Source organism: Phasianus colchicus, chromosome 3, assembly GCF_987193195.1.
Source record: "Phasianus colchicus chromosome 3, bPhaCol1.hap1.1, whole genome shotgun sequence".
Lineage (NCBI taxonomy): Eukaryota > Metazoa > Chordata > Aves > Galliformes > Phasianidae > Phasianus > Phasianus colchicus.
The window spans coordinates 49,336,047-49,357,536 of NC_143438.1; the positions used below are offsets into that span (position 1 = coordinate 49,336,047).

The 21,490-nt window shown below is 39.9% G+C and overlaps 1 protein-coding gene across 2 annotated transcripts in view; it reads left to right on the forward strand.

Moving 5' to 3' along the window:
- The first annotated feature begins 2 nt into the window (after positions 1 to 2).
- TTC39C (tetratricopeptide repeat domain 39C) overlaps positions 3 to 21,490 on the forward strand; it is a 31,683-nt gene continuing 10,195 nt past the window's right edge. For both annotated transcript variants that reach the window (XM_031612777.2, XM_090137481.1), the window contains exons 1-6: positions 3 to 368; positions 11,149 to 11,197; positions 12,796 to 12,924; positions 13,840 to 13,954; positions 17,482 to 17,836; positions 19,104 to 19,272. In XM_031612777.2, the coding sequence (XP_031468637.1) occupies positions 223 to 368; positions 11,149 to 11,197; positions 12,796 to 12,924; positions 13,840 to 13,954; positions 17,482 to 17,836; positions 19,104 to 19,272 (963 nt within the window). In that variant the 5' untranslated portion in view covers positions 3 to 222. The remainder of the gene's footprint in view (positions 369 to 11,148; positions 11,198 to 12,795; positions 12,925 to 13,839; positions 13,955 to 17,481; positions 17,837 to 19,103; positions 19,273 to 21,490) is intronic.

Sequence of the window (21,490 nt, forward strand, 5' to 3'; positions counted from 1 at the left end):
GCCGCCACGGCGCATGCGCGGTCCCCTCGGCGCCTGCGCGCTACGGAGCGAGGCGGGCGCCGCCGCGTTCCGAGGGCTGCGGGCGCGAGGCGGCTCCGCGTCGCTGCAGCGCGGGAGGGCGGCTGACGGGACGTGGTCGGGACGCGGGCACCCGGCGCCTTCCTCCGCGGTAGGGATAAGGGAAGGACAGAGCCGGCCGCGTCCCGCTGCCCCCTCGCCGTTATGGCCGGCTCGGAGCAGCCGCCGGCGCGGCGGGAGGACGGGGAAGCTCCGTTGCCCATCGAGGACTCGGAGCTGGCGCTGGCCGGCATCAACATGCTGCTCAACAACGGCTTCCGCGAGTCCGACCAGCTCTTCAAGAAGTACCGGTGAGCCCCCGGGCGCCTCCCCGCAGCGGCGGCTCTCGCTCAGCTGCCCCGGGCGGGGGGCGGCGGCTCCGCCTGCCCTCGTTTGTCTGAGCGGGGCCGGGGCTGCTGTAGTGCATCTCTTCTGAATAATTGATGTGCTCTGTGCGGCTGTCGTCTGTGTGATTAAAAATACCTCCGCTGGCTTAGAATAGCGCTTCGTCAGCGATGCTGTACTTCAGCACTGAAGTTTTATTTGCTAAAGGTGAAGCTTGGTGCGAAAGGGTGGCTGGAAGGGGACTTGCAGCTTCAGAACCCCCCTTAATAGCAGAGTGCTGCATCGCTGTGCACCTGCCACAGCCTTAAAGGTTCTGTTCCAGCCTTGGTGCGTGCTGCCCTGTTCCGTAGCGCTGCCTTGCTGCCAGCTGGTTCTGTGGTGTGGAGCTGATTGCAGCGCTGCAGGTGATGAGGAAGGTCCCAGCTCTCGTGTTGGCTGATGTCATAGGTTGTTGTAGGTATCTTTTTTTTTTTTGTTTTTTCTTTCAGGGTGCTAATTAAGGAAAACCTTACTGTTTTTCTTGCTCTGCCCTCTCTGTGGTTGTGCCATTGCTTTTTCTCGCTGATGTGAATCTAGGAGCAGTCCAGGAATCCTAGATATGCAGTGTTCTTATGTTGTAGAGTAATGCTTGGGAGTACAGTGGGTATGGTTCCTGTGTTCAGAATGCAGTTTAGTTCTCCCTGCGGTACAAAGAGAATAAGTAATGATGTCTTCTACAAATTCTTTTCTTGTTTATCTGTAACATTTGCTTCTATAGATCTCACTTCAGAAGTGCAGAAGCTTCTCTTTTTCGTTCCTTTTTCCAGATGCGGGCTTCTTTGTTTGATTTGTATCAAAAGGTGCCCTTTAGCTTAAGTGTATTGTTTGATCTTAGCCTTTAAACACTACCCACAAGGAGTAAATTGGAATTCCTTCATTAGATTAAGTGGTTTTGCCATTCATAAATTAATAATCACCATCTTGTTTTTTAAATGACTGCAAAAATCTCCAGCCTTGCCCCAAAATATGTAGCAGGTTCTTGCTGGAAACTGACAGCCCTTTATTGAGATGCAGGTTAGGTGTATATTGCAGTTTCATGTAGAGATGGGAAAGAAAATACAGCAAAGCATGCTTAATCTACAAATTCCAGTTCTGGAGACATTGGGGAATGGAACTTCCTTTGGTGAACAGCTTTCAGTTCAGTACTGAAAGCTGTTGTTTCAGACATGTTCTTCCCTACAAGGACTTAAGTAATACAGTTACGTGTTTATTTGCATACAACCCTAAATAAGAATGTTTTTGTTGGCATGCACTTGAAATTATCAAGTAGAGCCTATCCCAAATGGGATTGGTAGGCTGAAGGAGCAGCTTTGGGGAGTTCTCCATAGTTTAGTGTGGGTGTTTGTCACTTGCAGCATTAGGGCTCAAAGCTGTCTGATGAAATGCAGCTTTCTGAACTTAGCGTGGTGTGAGCGTGTGTTAACAGTTATGCCTTCACTTTTAGCAGTTATCATTTGATAAATGGAAAAAAAACCACAAAACATGCTGCAGAAACTTTTCAAGAACCTACAAGGTTACTTGTTTGAAAACTTAACTACATGCTGAGACTTTGGTTCTGTTAACCACGTTGTTTGATCAATTAGAATTGTTCCCTAGAAACTACTGGTTTTGCTTCTGCTTTTTATTTCTTATTTCATTACTACCTTTGTTACTTCCTCGCTTGCTACTAGAATTATCTTGTGAGAAATCAATGCTGCTTTGAGATAGTGGACAACCTTGGTGAATCTAAGGAGAGCTGACGTTCCAAAGCAAACTGAAACTGGTTTCTTTGCTACATGGTGCTTGTGGATCTTCTGAAGAGCTTTTTGAGCCCCACGTCAGTTTAAAAAAAAAAAAACAGCCCATAACTGCTTGTAATGCAGTTCTTGAGGAAACAAAGGTAGAAATTGCAGTGTAAATATAACTGCTATGATAAAATCCTGCCTTTGAATTGGTTGGCTTTGGAATCATTGTTACTATGTCATGCAGAGACATAGTTAAGAAAATATTGTGTCTTTTGATCTTTAGGGTTAGTGTATCCCTATTTAGAACCTAGAGAAGTCAGATGCAGCATATAGCCGGAACTGGATTGAATATCACTGTAAAGCCATTAGTCTTTTGTCAGGTGTAGCCTGTGACTTGTTTTTTGTTGAACCAGACTTGACAGAAGTTATGGGGGCTTGAAAAATCGTCTGCAAGCTGCATTGATAAGTGCGTACATTTTTTTTTGTTTGTGATTTTATTTTTCTTTTAAGAAGCCTGGATTCCCCACCTGATAGCAGTGTGGACTTTCTGATCGTGAGCTAAATATGAACAGATACAGTATTTTCATAGATCTGCAACAGATGGCACCACTGCCTTTAATTCCTTTAGCGTTATCAGTATAGATTTGTAGTTGAAATCAGAACTGGTATTAATCGATACTGGTATTAATCTTTCTATTCAATATGAGCAGCATTGACACCATCTTAGTTCTGATGGGGGTTAAACTGGTGGTGTGGAGGTTAACCAAGGACTTGGCATAATAAGTAGAGCCCAGAGCCAGCCTGTGGGATGGCATTGCTTTGGTGGACCACTTTGGCACTAGCAAGAATGCTGAAATGGAGCGTTCTTTCTGCATTCCTGTTCTGTGGATTCCTTAACATTTAGGAATAGAAGAAAGAGGCTAAAGGCGTTTTTTTGCTGAGTCTTCATTTTTTAAGAGCATTTTAAATTCAGAAATGGTTTAAAAAACATCTTCAGCTACAAAGGGAGAAGACTGTCAAGTATAATCAAAAGCTCTTTAACTGAACGTTGACTCACAGCATAGAGCAGAAGATTAGGGATATTATAAATCCAGCAGCCTTCTGTCTCCTGCTGCAGAAATGTTTGACTATTATGAATGGCTCTCGCTTCTGAGAGGGATTAATAAAGTTTTCAACTTTTGTGTAAATGAAAGGAGAAATGGAACGAGGTGGGTAAGTGAGATGTATACTGTAAGGTCTTCTCAGAAGAAAATAAGGACAGTGTGGTGGAAAAGTGATTCTAAAACAAAATGTGTACAGGTTTAAAGGATGGGCTCGATGAAGAAAAACATACTGTATGACCTGTTTGGGTGAAGGAGATCTTGCAGAAAAATAAAAAAATGAAAGAAAACAGAAAACCAAGAGAAATGCTTAGTACATGAATTTTTAAAACCTGGAGTTTTTTAAGAGGCAATGTTTTTTACAACAGATGAAAGTAAGCAATAAAAATACAAGGTGACATTAAGCCAGCATTGATCAGTAGGTAGATTGTCTCGCTGCTGTTGAAACTCTTGTTTATGGAGCTCGGCTAAGGAACGTTAAGAGGGAAAATGAAATGTAGATGTTTCAGTAGCTTCTCTAAAGATAAGGGCAGAAGAGTGGGAACTGACGTAAGTCACTGGGGTGAAGGCTGATGGCATCCTGACTGACAGCATGTGAAGAAGCCCTGAATGCCCTAATAGCAACCCGTGAGCTATTATTTATTATGGTGACAGAGGGAAGAGAGCAGCTGCTAGATAGAAAGGATATATATATATATATATATATATATATATATAATATGAAGGAAGCTGTTTTTAGCAGCAGTATCTTACATGTGTAGTACATGTGTATCTTAAAGTAAGATTTCATTTCTCAGGGTTAGTGCATTGCTCTAAATGGTGCATGTAACTAGAAAACTGACCTGAATATGTGGAGATCACGTTGAATGTGACGCAGGGTTTTTTGGCCTTCAAGTTGGAAGCAGGTGTTGCTGCCAAACAAAGTGGTAAAAAGGATGGAGGGGAGGTAAAGAGATCCATTTGCCAAATGGAACAATATCTGACAGTTCATGGATTGATGACAGAAAGGTAAACAGAAATCCGTGTTAGTAACTCAGAAGTTAGAAGGCAGACTGGTGGAGATTGTAGAAGTGTGCTAGTATGTGGGTCTTGGGTTAAAGCCAACTAACTTATTTTAAAGAAACTAACTTTGAAGGATGGCTAGCTATTTCATATGCCAGTATCTGCTGAAATGTGTACTCATGTAAAGAGCCAGCCTATGTCTGTAACCTCACAAATAATTTTTAGAATATATTTGAGAAAAATCTTTGGCCAAAGGAGTGGTATGTTTTTGCAGTAAATTCCTTACTGTTGGTGTCTGTTGCATTTCTGCTTGTTTTAAAATATTCATTAGCTGTTTCTATATTTATCTATGAACTTAGACAAATTCTTAATTTTTCATTACGCTTCCGTCTCCTACTTTGGAGGAGAACAATTTATTTTGTTTCATCCTGAGCATCACCTTCTGTGTGACTGGAATTCTTAGTGGGTCGTGGATAAAGCAGCAGTGCCTAGAGAAGCTGGGGGTTGTATTGGTGGGTTAATCACTCTATGTTATTTAAAGTTAAATGTGAGCTGGACTGTAGTAGCTTTAGAATCTAATGTATTTGCAGGGGAAATATTATCTTGGAAATGAATAGAGGAAAAAATACTGGGAAATAATTGATTTTTCTTTTAATGTATTTCAATTATTTTTTTCTCTCTCTTTTTTTTTTTTTTTTTTAACTTTTAGTGATAAAATAGGGCTGTATTGTCTCAGCCTTATTAAACAGAGGCTTTAAACTCCAGAATGTTATCATTATGTGTGAAAATGGGGCATGCTCAATGCCTTTCCTCTGAAAGTGAGTAATCATCTTGAAGCCATGAAAGGAGGTGAATGGCTAGGGATTTATTGGGAAAAGCAGTGTCTCATATGATATTACTTTCATATAGCTGGAAAAGAGATCTATTGCAATGAGTTTAAGTTTAGTAAGCTTAGTATTCACAGAAAGCAAAGGTGGGAACTTTGCTGTGATGCAAATGCTTATCACCAAGAAGGTGATAACAGTAATAAAAGAAATTATTTACCATTTGATCAGTATCTGTTGAGGTATCACAATGTATCAAACACCCAGTGGCAGTCTAATATCTTAAGTATTTCTTTGAATTGCTGAGCTTTTTTATCCTTGCCATCAAATGTGTTTGTTTAGAACACACGTGTGGGATTTAAGAAAGCAGTAATTCCTCAGAGCTGAAACAGTGTTTACTCCTTATTCAGTTTATGAGTTTTATATTCGTCTCATACGTTGCACAAGCTTGATCTTTCCAGCACTTATGCCTTGAAGAGAGGTGGTGGGTGCACACAGCTTCCATCCTTTAAAAAATACCTGAGTAATTCAGCTCTTTGAAAGCTGGCAAAAAGTGATTGGCTACCTTCAGTATTTAGAGTCTTTACTGTTAAGGTGTTGTGGTGCTTTGCAGCATCCCTGGAGTGTGATGCAGGTGAAACTTACTTGAGTTGCACCCTCCCCTCAGATATTTATGGACATCAATAAGTTTTCCCCCTGAGCCTCTTCTCCTGTAGGCAGAACAGACTCAGCTCTCACAACCTCTTCTCACAAGAGAGGTGCTCCAGTCCCTTCAGCATCTTGGTGTTCATCTGTTGGACTGTCTTCATATGTCATATTTCTCTGGGAGAAGTATGGGGGGGTCAAAGAACTGGACCCAGTGCTCCGTATGCAGCTTCACCAGCCTTGAGTATAGAGGAAGAATCACCTCTCTTGACCTGCTGGCCTTGCCTAACACAGCCTTCTCAGCAGCGAGGGCATGTGGCTGGCTCATGTCTACCTCAGTGTTTGTCAGAGCACTGCAGTCCTCTCCTGCAGGGCTACTTAACAGCTGGGTTGTCCCCAGTGTGTCGTGGTGCATGGGGTTATCTTTCTCCATGTGCAAGATTTGTTTTATCTATTTGTTGAACTGCATGAAGTTCCTGAGAAGACAATGCAAAGGACAGTCCACGAAACTATATGCATGAATTTGTGAGAGAAAATGTAGTTCACTCATTTCACTGTGGGATTTACCTGACCCTGACACCAGATTTTCCATTTAAAAGCCTTGTGACTGTTCTTCACTCAGTGGAGGTTATTGCTTCAAAGTGGTAAAGACAACTTGGATACTGCAACATCCCAGTGTTCATTTGAATTGAATTCTATAACTCATGTCCGTATCAGTACAGCTATTATTTTACTGTTAGTGTTATTTCAAATGCTGCTTTTTTTTTTTTTTAATCTTACATCTTTTGGGGTTTTTGAGAAGGATGTAAATTTGTGTCCTCAGAATACATTGAATGAAGGGTTATTTTCTTGGAAGTGTGCTTTTCTCAGAAACTTATTTTGGTTGTCTGTCATGTGGTAGTGGTTGCTGTGATCATACTGTATCGTTATCAACTTTGTCCTAGCTCTAGAGGTGAAGATAACATTAAGCTGTTGAAAAAATTATTTAGCAGAATGTGAAGATTGAGCACTAAACGCAGTTGTTGCTTAAAATGGACTTTAAGCACTGAATTACATCTACAAATGGTTTTCCATAAAGTTGTAACTGTAATTTCTATCCGTTGACTAGGTAGGAATGTGGTAAAGCATTCCTTATCCCATTTATCGTGGAACCATATAATCCTTAAAGTTGGAAGGGGCCTCTGAAGGCTGTCTAGTCCAACTTCCTTGCAATGAACAGGGGCACCACAGCTAGATCAGGTTGCACAGGGCCTGATCCAGTCTTGCTTTGAAAGTCTTCAGGGATGGTGCATCAACCACATCTCTGGGCAGTCTGTTCCAGTGCCTCACCATCCCCACTTTAAAAGATTTTATCTAACCTAAATCTAGCCTCTTTGAGCTTGTAACCATTTCCCCTTGTTCTGTCACCACAGACCCTGCTGAAGAGTTTGTTCCTTTCTTTCCTGCAGCTTCCCTTTAGATACTGAAAGGCTGCTATCAGGTCACCTTGCAGCTTTCTCTTCTCCAGGCTAAACAGTCCCGGATCTTTCAGCCTGTCCTCGTAGGAGAGGTGTTCCATCCCTTACATCATTTTTGTGATCCTCCTCTGGACACTGTCCAACAGATCCATGTCTCTCCTGTACTGAGGACTCCATATCTGGACGCAGTACTCCAGGTGAGATCTCACCAGTGCAGAGTAGAGGGGAAGGATCACCTCCCTTTAACTGCTAGCCACGCTCCTTTTGATGCAGCCCAGGATACAGTTGGTTTTCTGGGCTATGAGGGCACATTGCTGGCTCATGTCCAGCTTACCATCCACCGGTAACCCCAGGTCTTTTTTGGCAGAGCTGTGCTCAATCCTTTCATCCCCCAGCTTGTATTGGTAATTGGGGTTGCCTCGACCCAGGTGCAAGATCTTGCACTTGGGTTTGTTGAACCTCATGAGGTTCACCAAGGCCCACTCCTCTAGCCTGTCTTGGTCCCTCTGGTGTACTGACTGCACCCCACAGCTTGGTGTTATCAGCAAATGTGCTGAGGGTGCCTTTGACCACAATGTCAGTGTCACTGATGGAGATACTATAGAGAATTGCTTCCAGCACTGACCCCTGGAGATACCACTCATCACTGATTTCCATCCAGGCATGGAGCCATTGACCACTGCTCTCTGGACTCAATCCTACAGCCAGTTCTTTGTCCATCAAACAGTCCATGCATCAAATCCATATATTTCCAATATGGAGAGAAGGATGTTGTTGGGTGCAGTGACAGAGGCCTTACTGAAGCTGACATAGATGACATGAGTGGCTCTTCCATTGTCCATTGATGCAGCGACACCATCATAGAAGGCCACTAGGTTGATCAAGCACGATTTGCCCTTAGTGAAGCCATGCTGGTTTTCCCATGTCAGTTCCCTGCCTTCCATGTGCCTTCGCGTAGCTAAGGCAAATTTAGTTGTGGTACGACTAAGAGCAAGAGCCTGTAGCTGTGAAATTGCCATGAATTGGTTGCCAGACTTTCCTGGTCTCAAGAAGAAGCATCTCTAAGATGCAGTATAATGTTACACGTTGTGTTTTCTTGCTTCAGAGCCCACGTGTTCTGTATTGACAGTGCTTTTATATGGAATCTTTTTAAATTTTCAGTCATTCAATCTGCAGTGTTTTACCTCGTGCATTGCAGCGAGTGATCTTTTCAGAATAGTGATTTTTCTCTCATTTTTCATTGTCTGGGTAAGAATTGTAAGTCGTAGAGTCATAGAATGGTTGGGTTGGAAGGGACCTTTAAGATCATCTAGCTCCAGCCTCCTGCTATAGGCAGGGACACCTCCCTGTAGACCAGGTTGCTCACAGCCTGGCCTTGAATGCTTCCAGGGAGGGCACTGTGAGTTTCAAAGAATGAGCTGGGGAGCTGTCTTGAAGTGTACTGACAAATATCTCAAGTTTTCTTAAATCAACTTAGACAAATATGCTTGAAAATCTGTATTTCCTAAGTTTTTTTGTTTGTTTTATTTTTTGTTCTTATTTTAAAATGATTGTTAATTGCTATAAGCAGTTCAAAATCTTGTAATCCTGGAAGAGCAGTTGACTCTTAAATGTAACTACTGCTGTATTTGAATTCTCCCAAAAGAAATGTAAAGGCTTTCAAAATGCATGTGTAGGCATCAATATTTTAATATGTATATGCACTCTTAAGAACCAAGTTCTTACATCCTAAAAAGGCAAGGCAAACAGATATTTTGGAAGATGTTGGAAGAGCCTGCTCCTTTTGGTGTTTCTATTGAGGTGCTGGATGAGATGCTGTGCTGTTTCATTCTTCACTGTTGTGTTGTTTATGCAGTTTTAGCAGCTTTGCTCCCAAATATGCCCCCGAATTCACATCACTCTATTTGAAAATATCGTTCCCTTGGTAGGGAATCGCTTTACATCTGAATCTGATGTATTTCAAGCTTTTTAAGCTTCAGCAGCTATTTCTGTAACAGAAGGATCTGTGTTTATAAATATTGATTAAAAAAAAAAAAAAGAATAACAGTCTTGAATTGAAAATATTTTCATATGGATCACTTCTACCATTCGTTCTGTAGTTCCATGGTATTTAATTTGCATTTATACTTCAGTGAGAAGATTCCTATATTCCTTGCCAAGTCCTAAGGAACGCGTGGATGCTGCTTCCTTCTGAGAGCCAAATGTTGCTGCGTGTATTCCATCAGTTTCTGTGTGCAGAGGAAACAAACCCCTCCCCATCTTGGTTCTGTTTTGCGAAGTTTTAGTACAAGGCATAAAACTTTAGCCTTTTTTTTTTCACTTTAACCCGTGTTGAGATGCTTGAATTTTAATTTCTCCCTTAAAGTAACCTCTTGATCTGTGCCTAATAGCAAAGTGACAATTTCAGTGTGGATGGAAGCTGAAGAATGTGCTCAAGAAGTGTGATCTAAGGATTTTAATGGAAATTGCAACCTGAAGTAATTATTTATGGCACACCTTTTGGCTTTGTTGCTCTTTTCCCCCTGTGTTTTAAAAGTCTGTTGAGGGCGACGACTTTGAATTTGCTCCCAATGGATTTCAGTATGAAACACTGATTATCTACAGGTGCTGAATCAGGATTCTGACATGTTGTTTGAAAATACATCTAGGTATTTATCCCAGATTTGCCACCTTGGTTGCCTCGGCTGTCCTGCTTTCTCTCTGAATACGCAGATCTTGGGAAGCTGGAAAATCTTAGAATCATAGAATCACTCAGGTTGGAAAAGACCTTAAAGACCATCAAGTCCAACTACAACCTACTCATGCTACCCTAACTCTAACAATCCACTGCTAAATCATGTCCCTGAGCACCACATCCAATCAGTCTTTAAACACATCCAGGGATGGTGACTCAACCACCTCCCTGGGGAAACACTCATTTTATTTTTGAGCTTTCTTGAAGGTATGATGTAAGTGTGACTTTGTACATAAGGGCACGAGCATCACTATTTCTTGTGCTGGTCCATTGGGCAGCTGTGGGTGTGCAGTGTTGGTGCTGCAGTGCTTGTGCCCTTGAGATGTATGGTGGAGGTTACACGCTCTGAAGCAGAGTGGTGAGGCTGGGAACTGCATGCCTCGTGAGTTACAAGGAGGATGATGAGGTAGGCAGTGTGTGCTGAGAGTGCTGGAGGCAGCACGTTTAACTTGTGTAGCTGATTGCTGCCGCTCTTTATAACACAGCTGTTGGTAGGCAGCAGTCCAGATAGGGAATAATAGCAGAGGTGTTTCCTGGTGACTGTTCACGTTGACTCACAGCAAAGAAGAGAACACCTGATGTATTTTTTTAAGCAGCGAATTATCTTAGAACTGTTCCATGTAGTGGAGTAAGATGCGTGTTTTTTCTTTAGAATAGAGCAGCAAAAACCCACGTGCTTTGTAGCAACTTCATTTGTAACAGCTTCGGTGGCATATGATTTATGATTGAAATGAATTAGCTTTATGGCTGGAGGGAGAAGTGGGAATCTCTTAATAGACCCAATTAATGTTTGTGTGCAAGGTCAAAATGGTAGTGATAGATGGTGAAGAAGAGTAAAATCGGTGGATTTTGAAACTCTGGTACCTTGAAATTATTTTTTTTTGTCGTGCTTGAAATGTGTTTTCATGGCAGTGGCTGCTCTTAGTAAGTAAGATCAACAGCTTAATGTGCAAAAATTATTTGAAGATATATTCAAGTCCTAGTAGAAAGGATGAATAGGTATGCCCATGTATAACTATAATTTGCCTTTCCATTTCCATTACATTTAGCTGAATGATGCAACTCAACACCTAAAAAAGCCAACCCCACCAACCAGTCAAAAAAAAAAAATTGCCTACATGTATTTACTGATGTATTATTCAAAATCAAGAAGTGTAATATCAGTCTTTACCATAGGAAATGTGTGTAAATAGAGTTAATTGCTCTTTGTTTCCTTTACAGAAATCATAGCCCATTAATGAGTTTTGGAGCCAGTTTTGTCAGTTTTTTGGTGAGTAGATGGGAGCAGGGAGTAACCATACGTCCCTGCTCTTGTGGTTGATGTTGTGAATGCTTTAGTTTGTAAGGGTGGAGGTAAATGTTTGTATGTGAATGCATGACTTCATAGTAATGGATACTTTAATCTGTTTCTTTTTATGAGACTTAGATTTTTTTTCAAAGTGTTAGGTGAAGGGTATGTAGAAAACAAGTCTTTATGTTATATAAAACTTGCTTACTGATGTGGTTTAAATAGAGAGTAAATGTTCTGTGATTCAGCTTCTCAGACATATGAAATATTTATGTGTTCCAATAAAAGAGCCATAAGAAGAGCCTCTCTTATACGTGCAATAGAGGTATTATTAAAATAACATTCATAACATTTTCGTAATAGCTTTTGCTGTTGCATTTAAACTGTATTAAAAATGAGAATATCTTTTTAAAAAAGTGAGCAGATCTGAATTTTAGACTGTCTTTATCCTGATATTGCTGCTTAATGTTAGATTGCACCAGGAATTGCCAGTGGTGATATTCTTAAAGACAGAATTTATGCCATTTGCTAGAAATACATATGTTGTAAAAGAAGTTAACTTGAATTCTCTCTAATGTCTGTATGCAGTACAAGGAAAAACATTGATTAGGAAATCTGTGGTGTGCGACTTAGTTTTGAGTTAATGGAAAGGAGAGGAAAAGGGAAAGAGGAAGAATCTCCCAAGTTTGCTTATCTGAATTGATGCATTGAACCAATGTAACTTCACAGAGCAGCATCAGTGGATCTTGAATATATTTTGCTTAGCTACTGTTCTAAACATAGCTGCAGCACTCTGCATGTCTGTGTCATTCAGGGCTTTTGTTTAGTAAAGCATTAAGAAGTTGTCCCTAAATTCTTTCTAAATTTGTTCAGTGATAGTTGGTCTGATGCGTGTGTTCTTTTTTCTAATTGATTTTTCCTTCCTACACGTGTAGGAATGCTGGTTCCTATTACTTATTATGCAGTAGCTGTCACTTAGTACTAACTAGGTTACCCAAGGAGGTTGTGGATGCCCCATCCCTGGAAGCATTCAATGCCCGGCTGGATGTGGCTCTGGGCAGCCTGGTCTGCTGGTTGGCAACCCTGCCCGTAGCGGGGGGGTTGAAAATACATGATCATTGTGGTCCTTTTCAACCCAGGTCACTCTATGATTCTGTGACTTCAGAGACCCGTTTTTTCTATGAATGAGTTATATAAAAGCAGTATCTTCTGCATGAAAGCAAATGGTGCCTTACGTAACAATAATTGAAAGTGAATTTTCACAAATTCCTCTTGCACTGAATGCAGTGTGACAATATACTCAGTTTGATAGCATATGAAATTTTATTAAGACAAGGGGAGAAGGCTTAGTTAATACGATCTGGTTGGTTGTATGCTTTTGGTAAGGCACACTCAGATCTCTGGTTTGCTTCCTTGTAGACATATATGTGCTGATGTATGTGTTGATGTTAATACATTAATGAAAAAGGAAATTTTGTAGTCAGATTTCATGAAAGCTTTCATCAAAACTTCCTGCAGCTGTTGCAGGAATAGCAGTATTTCATTTTTATCTCCCAAATCTGTGTTCTGTTTTTTGGCAGAATGCCATGATGACGTTTGAAGAGGAGAAAATGCAGCTGGCATGTGATGACTTAAAAGCTACAGAAAAGCTGTGTGAGAGTGACGAAGCTGGAGTTATTGAAACAATCAAGAATAAAATTAAAAAGAATGTAAGAGCGTTATCTGTAAAATATGGAATCAATGTATTGGATAAATATTTCTGGATACTTCCCTTCTGTGTTTTGTTGTTTTGTTGTTTTTACTAGATGGTTTTTGATATATGAAGAGCAGTTGAGGTAAACAGTAAATGTAGAAAGTAAGTTGAACATCACAGTTTGAAATCTTAAGTGTCATAAAGTAGTCACATTTAAGCGTTTCCTCTTTTAAAGTGGGGTGTTATGTTAATGTTAGTAGTTATTTTCACAAGACCTCAAATTAGTGAGCTACTGGAGTTATTTCAGGAAGCTCATAGCCTGGCTGATACGGGCTGAGTTTCATTCGTACACACTCGAGCAATGCTCAAAGGATAAGATTGAGCCTGCATGAAAGTGCCAGGCATATTCCTAGGGAGTTTTCCCTTTCTACATTTTTCATTCTAAATAGTGAAGGAAGAATGAAGCATGCAGACTGAGAAGTAAGATGTGATATAGTGGATCTGTGCCAAAAAAAAAATATTCTTCTTCAGTTTTTACATTACCTGATAGAAAGTAATGAACCTGTGTGCTCCTAAGTGGTGCTGTGTTTTCCCTGCCCCTTGCCATGTGCTCCTTATGTTGCTCTTCTGATTAGAAACATCTTTTAGTTGCATGTCTGATGTGTTTGTGAGTGCGTTAAAGTTAGGAATTTAAATTTTTTCTGAGTTTATGTAAAATTAAAAAAAAAAAAAAAAAAAAGCTAGAAGCAAATATTCAAAGTTTTCTTACTTACTAATTAGGAGCTTGCTTGATGAGTTATCAAAGAAATTTCAGCATGGTTTTGCCCAAGAAAATGCTTGCAGTTGGTTTTGGATTTGTGAATTGTCAGGTTTAGACTAGTATTCTTTGTTATCTTTGCTAAAATTTCTGTGCTTGTGTTATTCCAAACAGGTCGATGGACGAAAATCTCCTCTCTCCATGATAGATCGTCTCCAAAGACAAATCATTGTAGCAGACTGTCAAGTGTACTTGGCTGTGCTCTCGTTTGTAAAACAAGAATTATCAGGTGCATTGTGGCTTTAATGTTTGTATTTGTTTTTTGCATGCTGTCTTTGTAGTAAAGCTTGACCTTATGATGGCAAGATAACTGCTCACATCAATTGAGTTGATTCTATTTTAAGAGAATAGTTAATCTGAGTCAAAGGGTAAGTGTCCCCATTTTGGTATGCTTGTAGAGGTAGTTTTCTATCATTGTATACGTACCAATACAACTTATATATCATACTATTACAGTTTACAGCTTTTCCATTTTTGGAACCGAGAAATTCACCTTAGATTGGTTGGAATCCTTTGCATATTCCCATAGAAGTGTTAGAGCAGTTGGTACAAAGGTGGTTATCATCTGTGTGCTACTTGTGGCCCTTGTGAGAGAAGAGGCTATAAAGAGCTGAAGCCCAGCCACTTGGGGAAATCTGTGTGTCCCATAGGCATTATGGCTCTGACAGCACAGATGACAAGATGGCAGTGAAAGTAATTTTAAATGAAGCATGTTCAAGTCTAAACTGCTGAATCACTTCTTACTCTTTGGTCACCCAAGTGTGTCCTTGCATGCCAAAGAGGTTAATCCCATCTTACTGATTACAAACCTCCTTGTCTCATCTGAAAAGCTGTTCATAAGGTTCTTCTTATGCACAATCCTAAAACGCTCCTTCATCCATGAGTTTACAGAGAAGGTGGTAAAGGTCATGTGGAAAGGGAACACGTTTGCAGGTTCTCATAAGAATTAGTGAACATCAAGAGGTGGTAGCCAGAGCAGGCTATCAGTGAAATCCCTACTGGTCAGCTGTAAGAAATTCGGGGAAATAACAGTAAGATCCTTTGAAACATTAAAATCTTCCTGTGAAGGACAGAGTTACTTCTGTAAGACAGACTTGGTTTCTTTCAAGCCAGATTGGCTAAAAGAAATTCAGGGTATGCTTTTGATTGCCATGTCAATATCTACTACTGCAGAAAGATTTTCTTATTTTTGATGCAGTTGTAGGTCTTTGCTTTTTTTTTTTTCTTCTTTTTCTTTTTTGCCTCCCTTCCCACCCTCCAACTCTGTAACTGGGTTGGGTACTATAACTGAGTGGTGTTTGTTCCCTTTCTCTCCTGTCTGCTACTCAGAGAACTGAAGTGGGTAGCAGAGATCCGCAGAGCATGCAGTATATTTGGGTTATTCTACTGAGGAAAAAATAAATCTGAAATCTTTAGTTAAAATTTGAAGCAGTTAAATGCAGTATCAGTGACTGTTAGTTACTGTCATTGTGACACCATTTAGCTAAATTGTTGGGTCAGTTATTTTAGGTTTTCCGAGTGTATTATCTTTCTGATTATTTGTAAACATCTTTTTTTTTGGTGGTGATGTACTGAAATAGCAACCAGATTACTGAAATGAGTCTCATTTCAAACTAGTACAGAGGCAGATACATTTTGCTGATCAGTGGATGATGAGTGAAAAATTTCTTGCGTTTTTCATCCTGGAACAGTTTGACAAGAAGCATATGATGACATGCAAGCTGCTTTCTCATATGCCTAGCACATTTTCAGTTTTCCTCTCCACCCTCGTGGATGAAACAAAAATAGTTTCATCAAGAAGTTAGTAATACAGCAGCTTGCAGTAGCTTCCACCAGCAATATTGAACTACCTTTTCTTAACTGCTGTCATGGACACGACAGCTACTTTGAGAAGTTCTTCCCAAAAAAGCTCAGCTTGGTGATTGGGCTTGATTTCTTTCTTTTTTATGTTTAAAGAATCATAAATTCAATCTTTTATTGTGTTAGATTATTATTTTATCTGAGCATATCAAATCTGTTAATCTTCTGGTCTTAATGAGCTGTTAAAGGTAGCATGCTGGTGGAGGTAAAGCCTCAAGTTATACTATTTCCCACTGGTGTCAGTTCTGCTTGGTGCCCATGTCTGAATGCAATACTTTTTCAATCCTATTAACAGTAACGTGATCTATAGGATAAGTAAAACATCTTGGTTATCTTATTGGCAACCCTGCACATAGCAGGGGGGTTGAAAACTAGATGATCATTGTGGTCCTGTTCAACCCAGGCCATTCTATGACTATTTGTCTATTGCTTTACTATTAAAAGTTGTTGAGTATTCATCTTGTGGTGAACCACATAATTCTTGAAATATTCTGTGCAGCCAAAAAGTGACCTAATTGCTGAGAACTGGACTAACATAAGTCTCATAATGCAGCTCAATCATGGCAGCAGATTTGCTTTTATTCTCCTAACGGTTTAATATGGAACTCAAGATACAGGATTCATTTTAAAGATGCTTTCTGTTCATGTTGACAGCACCCTTCTGTCACATCTGAGAAAATAAATTTCGCCATCTTTCTCACTGTAATTTGAGATTATCAAACCAGCTTTGCATAAATAGAATTGAAAAAGGAGTAATCTAATCAGTGATGATGCTTTCTCTGGAATTTACTTGTTACGTCAAATGCAGAGTGGCTGGGTATTGTTAGCATTTTCCTGTTATTTGACATATGCTGCAAATTCTGATCTACTTCTGACATCACTAATAACACTGATCTCTGCAAACTCAGTGGTACCCATTTAGAACACCACTGCTCTATCCTTGCTTTTATTTTTTTCTCATTCTCAGTCCTCTGTCAGTGCAGTTTGTAATTCTTGAGGCTTGAACACAGACAAAATACTTATGTCAGCTTCTAGAGTGAATGCACACAGGTATATTCTCTGTTTGCTTTCTGCTCACCACTTCTGCCGCTGTCCAGAGATGTGCTGTAACCAGGATGGGTGCCGTGCAAGCACACAAATCTGGCATCACATTCTGCTATTGTGTCCTCCTGTAAAGTGGGCAGGGAGGCTCAGGCTTCCTGTTCTAAACTAGGAATGGTCAAGACCAGGTTTTTAGGGACATTAGGTACCCAGCTTGCATTTGAAATTTAAGAAGCCAGGCAGCTGAAACGTATTTGAAAACAGATTTTTAATCATTTTTAAATTTCTTTTCTGTTTCTGTCAATTACTATTTTATTTTTTTTAATTATAAGTTCCTGTATTTCACAGTTTGAGGGATGGGGGTAATAATGATGTTGAAATCCTTATTGTCTGACCCAGGGGAAGGATTTTTGTTCTTTTCTCCATTTTAAGTGTTTTTCCATAAACTTGCTTTGAACGTGATTTGGACTTCAGGCAAAACCTCCTTCAAGCATTTTTTTTTTCTGTTTTGCCAGACAGTGATTTTGTCTCCATTGTGTAGTGGGACAGAATCCAGCATGAAGTTGTTTTGGTTTCTGTATTTCTTCCTGCCAGTTGTACTGCTGGACAGCTACAGGAAAGTCCCTTTGTGTGGTGCACTGTTTTAAGGTCTCTGAGAAGCACTGAAGTTTGTATTACTCAATATGAAAGATCTCTTCTACGTGACACTAGCAGCTCATTTTGCAAAATCCTTTATGCAGTGTTAATTTAATGCTGATAGAGAGCATCCTAGGATACATGAAACAGCATTTCCTACCGACTGTGTTCCGCCGTCTGAAATACGTTTCTTGAAATGTTTTTTTCCTTGACATTTAGCATACATAAAAGGTGGATGGATCCTCCGAAAAGCCTGGAAAATTTACAATAAGTGCTATACGGACATTAATACGCTTCAGGAGATTTATCAGAAGAAAACTACTCAGGAATCCTTGACTTCTGATGCTGCAAATGATAATCATGTTGCCGCAGAAGGTGTAACGGAGGATTCGCTAAACAGACTGAAAGGTGCTGTTAGCTTTGGATATGGACTTTTTCATCTTTGCATATCCATGGTGCCCCCAAACCTGCTCAAAATCATCAACCTGCTGGGTTTTCCTGGAGACCGCCTACAGGGGCTTTCTTCACTGATGTATGCAAGTGAAAGTAAGGACATGAAGGCCCCTTTAGCTACGTGAGTAGCTATATTGAAATGCTTTGGTAGATAACGTAGTACTGAAAGTAAGTAAATGGGGGAAAAAAGATCAAAGAAAAAAAGAAGTCGTGTTGCTTTAAAGAAAACAGCAGCAGGTAAAATAAACTTGCAGTTTGTTGTTTAATGTGCCACGGTTTAGTGAATTCATCACTTACTAATGCACTAGATCTCTCTGCTATAGTTTTTGTGTGCTTGGGGTTTGTTGGTGTTGTGCTGTATTCTTCAGCACCTTTTATTCTAGTGTCTAATAACCCATATGTTAGTAAATACAAGCATTCCTTGAATGCTCAGTAGATTTATTGTCTTCTATGGGGAGAGCATACCATTTTGTATGAGAGTAACTGATGTCAATTATTTATCCTTAATATTGACCAACAGTCTTTCCAGTTTATTTTTAATTTTAGCATCTGAGGAAAATTGAGTGTTTCTTACTGTCTTTTTGGTCTTTGAGCTTTCATATACCAATTTTTCTCCAAATCTTTGTATTGCATTCAGGTCTTTTTTCTTGGATGAAGGGTTACTTTGATGTTATTTAAAATTTATGAGAACGGTTTATCACATTCTCTCCAAATTAATACTTCTATTGCTGGACTTACTTTAAGTACAGTCAGATGTCACTTCTGAAATATTGACATCAGAGCTAGTTTCTTGTGCTTGAGGAATTGTATTTCTGGTTAAGAAAAACATGAAGGTTAAATGTTCCTTTTGATTTCTTTTGTGTCATTTCTGGGGGGAAAATGCAGCATTCTTTTCCCCAGCGTAACGGTGAAGCAGGTATTCCTTCAGCTGGCCCTGGGAAGCTCCGTGCTCTGCCCTTCTTTTCTTGAGTGATGTAGGTCACGTAGAAGTCTGCCCTTCCAAACATCAGATATATTTCTTTTTGCATTGAATTTCAGGTGTGTATATGTGCTGGGGAGTGGGGTTGGTTTGTGTTATTTTTGTTTCTCAGTGAACTATTACATTCTGTTTTCTTGTGGGTTTTCCTGTTTTCAAATCTATAGGCTCGTAAAGAGTTAATGGATACGATGCTTTGCTTTGATATGTACTATGAGCTTGAGGGTTACTTGCCTTAGGTTAAGTGCAGTGAATTGTACGTGCACTGTGCGGTGGTGCATGGTGATAGTGTTGTGTTCTATAGTCAGGCTGTATAAGAACTTAAAGATGCCTATCCTTTGTTTTTCAGGATCATTATCTTTAAATCTCTGTTTATGAGCTGTAATCATTTCTGCTCTTGTGTTCCTTTTAGATTAGCTCTGTTGTGGTACCATACAGTTGTTCGCCCCTTTTTTGCTCTTGATGGCAGCGATAACAAGGCAGGATTGAAAGAGGCAAAAGAGATTCTTGCAAAGAAAGAATCTGCTTACCCAAATTCTTCTCTGTTCATGTTCTTCAAGGGAAGAATACAGCGATTAGAGGTACTGCATCATTCTATTCTTTTGGCTGATGTTTTCCCCATCTCCTCCCCCTTCTATCTGATGTTTTTCTGATGTGAATGAACTAGGCAAACTTGAATAAATTGTGACTGAAGATACAGATGTACGGTAAGATAAGTGAGAAGAGAGGATTAATTTCTTCCTAGTTGCAGGTTTGCATGCCAAATCAACCCTTGTGCTCCTGTCTGATTTATTAGCACTGTGGGATTCTAATTCTTACACTAGATACATTTGTAACTTTGTGCTATAAGTAACCTCGTTTGGTAACTTCTTGTGGTATAAATAGCCTTTAGGGTTTTGCTTGTCAAGCTGAAATCTGAGTATTAGCTTCTGAGTACATAGCATTTATCTTCTGCTTTTCATTTTATGCATTGTTCGCTTACAGCTAAATCATCTTCAGTAATTTCCCTCAAATAATTGCTTTTGCTTTTAAGAGAACAAAACAGGATGTTTTCTGTTGCTAATGTGAGCTGTGACCCAGCAGAATGCATTCCATGGAAATGTGGTTGTGTATGCTGTTGCAGAATGGTATTCTTCTAACATTGCAGCAGCCTCGTGGCTTTTGGCTCAGTTACTCTTAAAGAATAATCCAAGATGGTAAAAGTACTCCAGACAACTGCACTGCTGTGTTTATCAGTCCAGAATATTTGTAAGGCATTTAGGCATTTCTAAGGCACACATCATCAAGGAAACCCAACCAAGGAGCACAAAATGTTCTTCTCATAATTTAAGAACTTGATATTGGTGGCCATTCTTTTGCTACAGTTTGCAGTTAATTATCACAAATGCAGCTTAATTTTGAGGAAGATAGCTGCCACAACAGAACAGAAGAGTGGACTTCTGTGGCCTATATCATTTTGCAGGCATCCTCTTGCATGCGGCTTATTTAGTGTGATGTGTTTCTTCTGTCTTTCTGGAAGCAGTAGGAAATTATACTGTTGCAAGTGTTATTTTAGAGTGCTTGTATATAAAATGGTGCTGTTTATAGACATCAAAGTTTAGCTCCAACTAAAATAGTGCGAGAGGCCACGTGGCAACATTAACAAAGTAGTTAGCTTGGGTAGGCAGAATACCATTTGTTAGGCTCTGTAGCCATGCCTTGGTCAGCAGAATGCTTTCTAGTTGTTAACAGGAATTAAAATGGTCCTTTCCTATATACACATCTGATTGCATGGGAGCTGACTGTTCAACAGTTGATTTTTTTTCCCTGCTCTTGCTTTGTTCTCATGGGTACTGTCATGCTTAGAGATTGTTGAGTGTCTGTATAAATACTGCAGATTTGGGTATTGGTTTGCAGCATTCGTTAAACTGTATGAACCAGAATTGTGCTTACACTTGCATTGTAAACTAACATACAGTTAACTAGTTTCTACATCATAGATTGACTTAGTTTGGAGGAGACATAGAAGCTCATCCAGTCTCACCCCGTGCCATGAGCAGGGCTGCCACCCAGCAGCTCATCTGCCCAGGGCCCCATCCAACCTGGCCTTGAGCCCCTCCAGGGATGGGGCACCACAGCTTACATGGGCAGCTGTGCCAACACCTCACCGCTCTTTGAGTGAAAAATTGTGAAAGATAGTGTTCTGAATCTGATGTATTTCTGCCTTTCAGCTTGCAATATTGCTTTTTCTTTTATTTAGACAGCAACAGCTTTTAAGGATCTTAATCTGCTTTTATAAATTGGACAAAACAGCCCAGTCTGAAATACTTTAAAGGAGACTGATAGCTGAATACACTGCTGACACGTTCTCTTGCTTTTTTTCGTTATCTTTTTCAGGCATCTTGGTGTCAGTAGCATCATTCTAGTGTAGGGTTGGGAGAGTGTGGAAAGGAGAACTAGGCTGGGCAAGAGTAATAAGAACCACTGAAACTGAGAGCGAGTTTTTTAGAATGATCTCATAATTATTAAGTAAAGAAAAAAAAAAACAAAAAACAAAAAACAGTAGAGTTTACACAAGGTTTATTTTCACAAATGCTGCTATTCCCCTTTTGGTTTTAGATATTGTTTGCTCATTCCTCCTTAATTAGGAGCAGTACTCACTTAAGAGCGTTACAAATTCGTAGTGCTGATTGATAATAGAAAGATCAAGGCATGCAACATTATTGCATTCACATTATCCTTAATAAAATTCTTCAGGGTTATGCAACTCTATATGTTACAAGCTTTATGGATTAATTTTTTTCTGTTGTCTTTGTATTA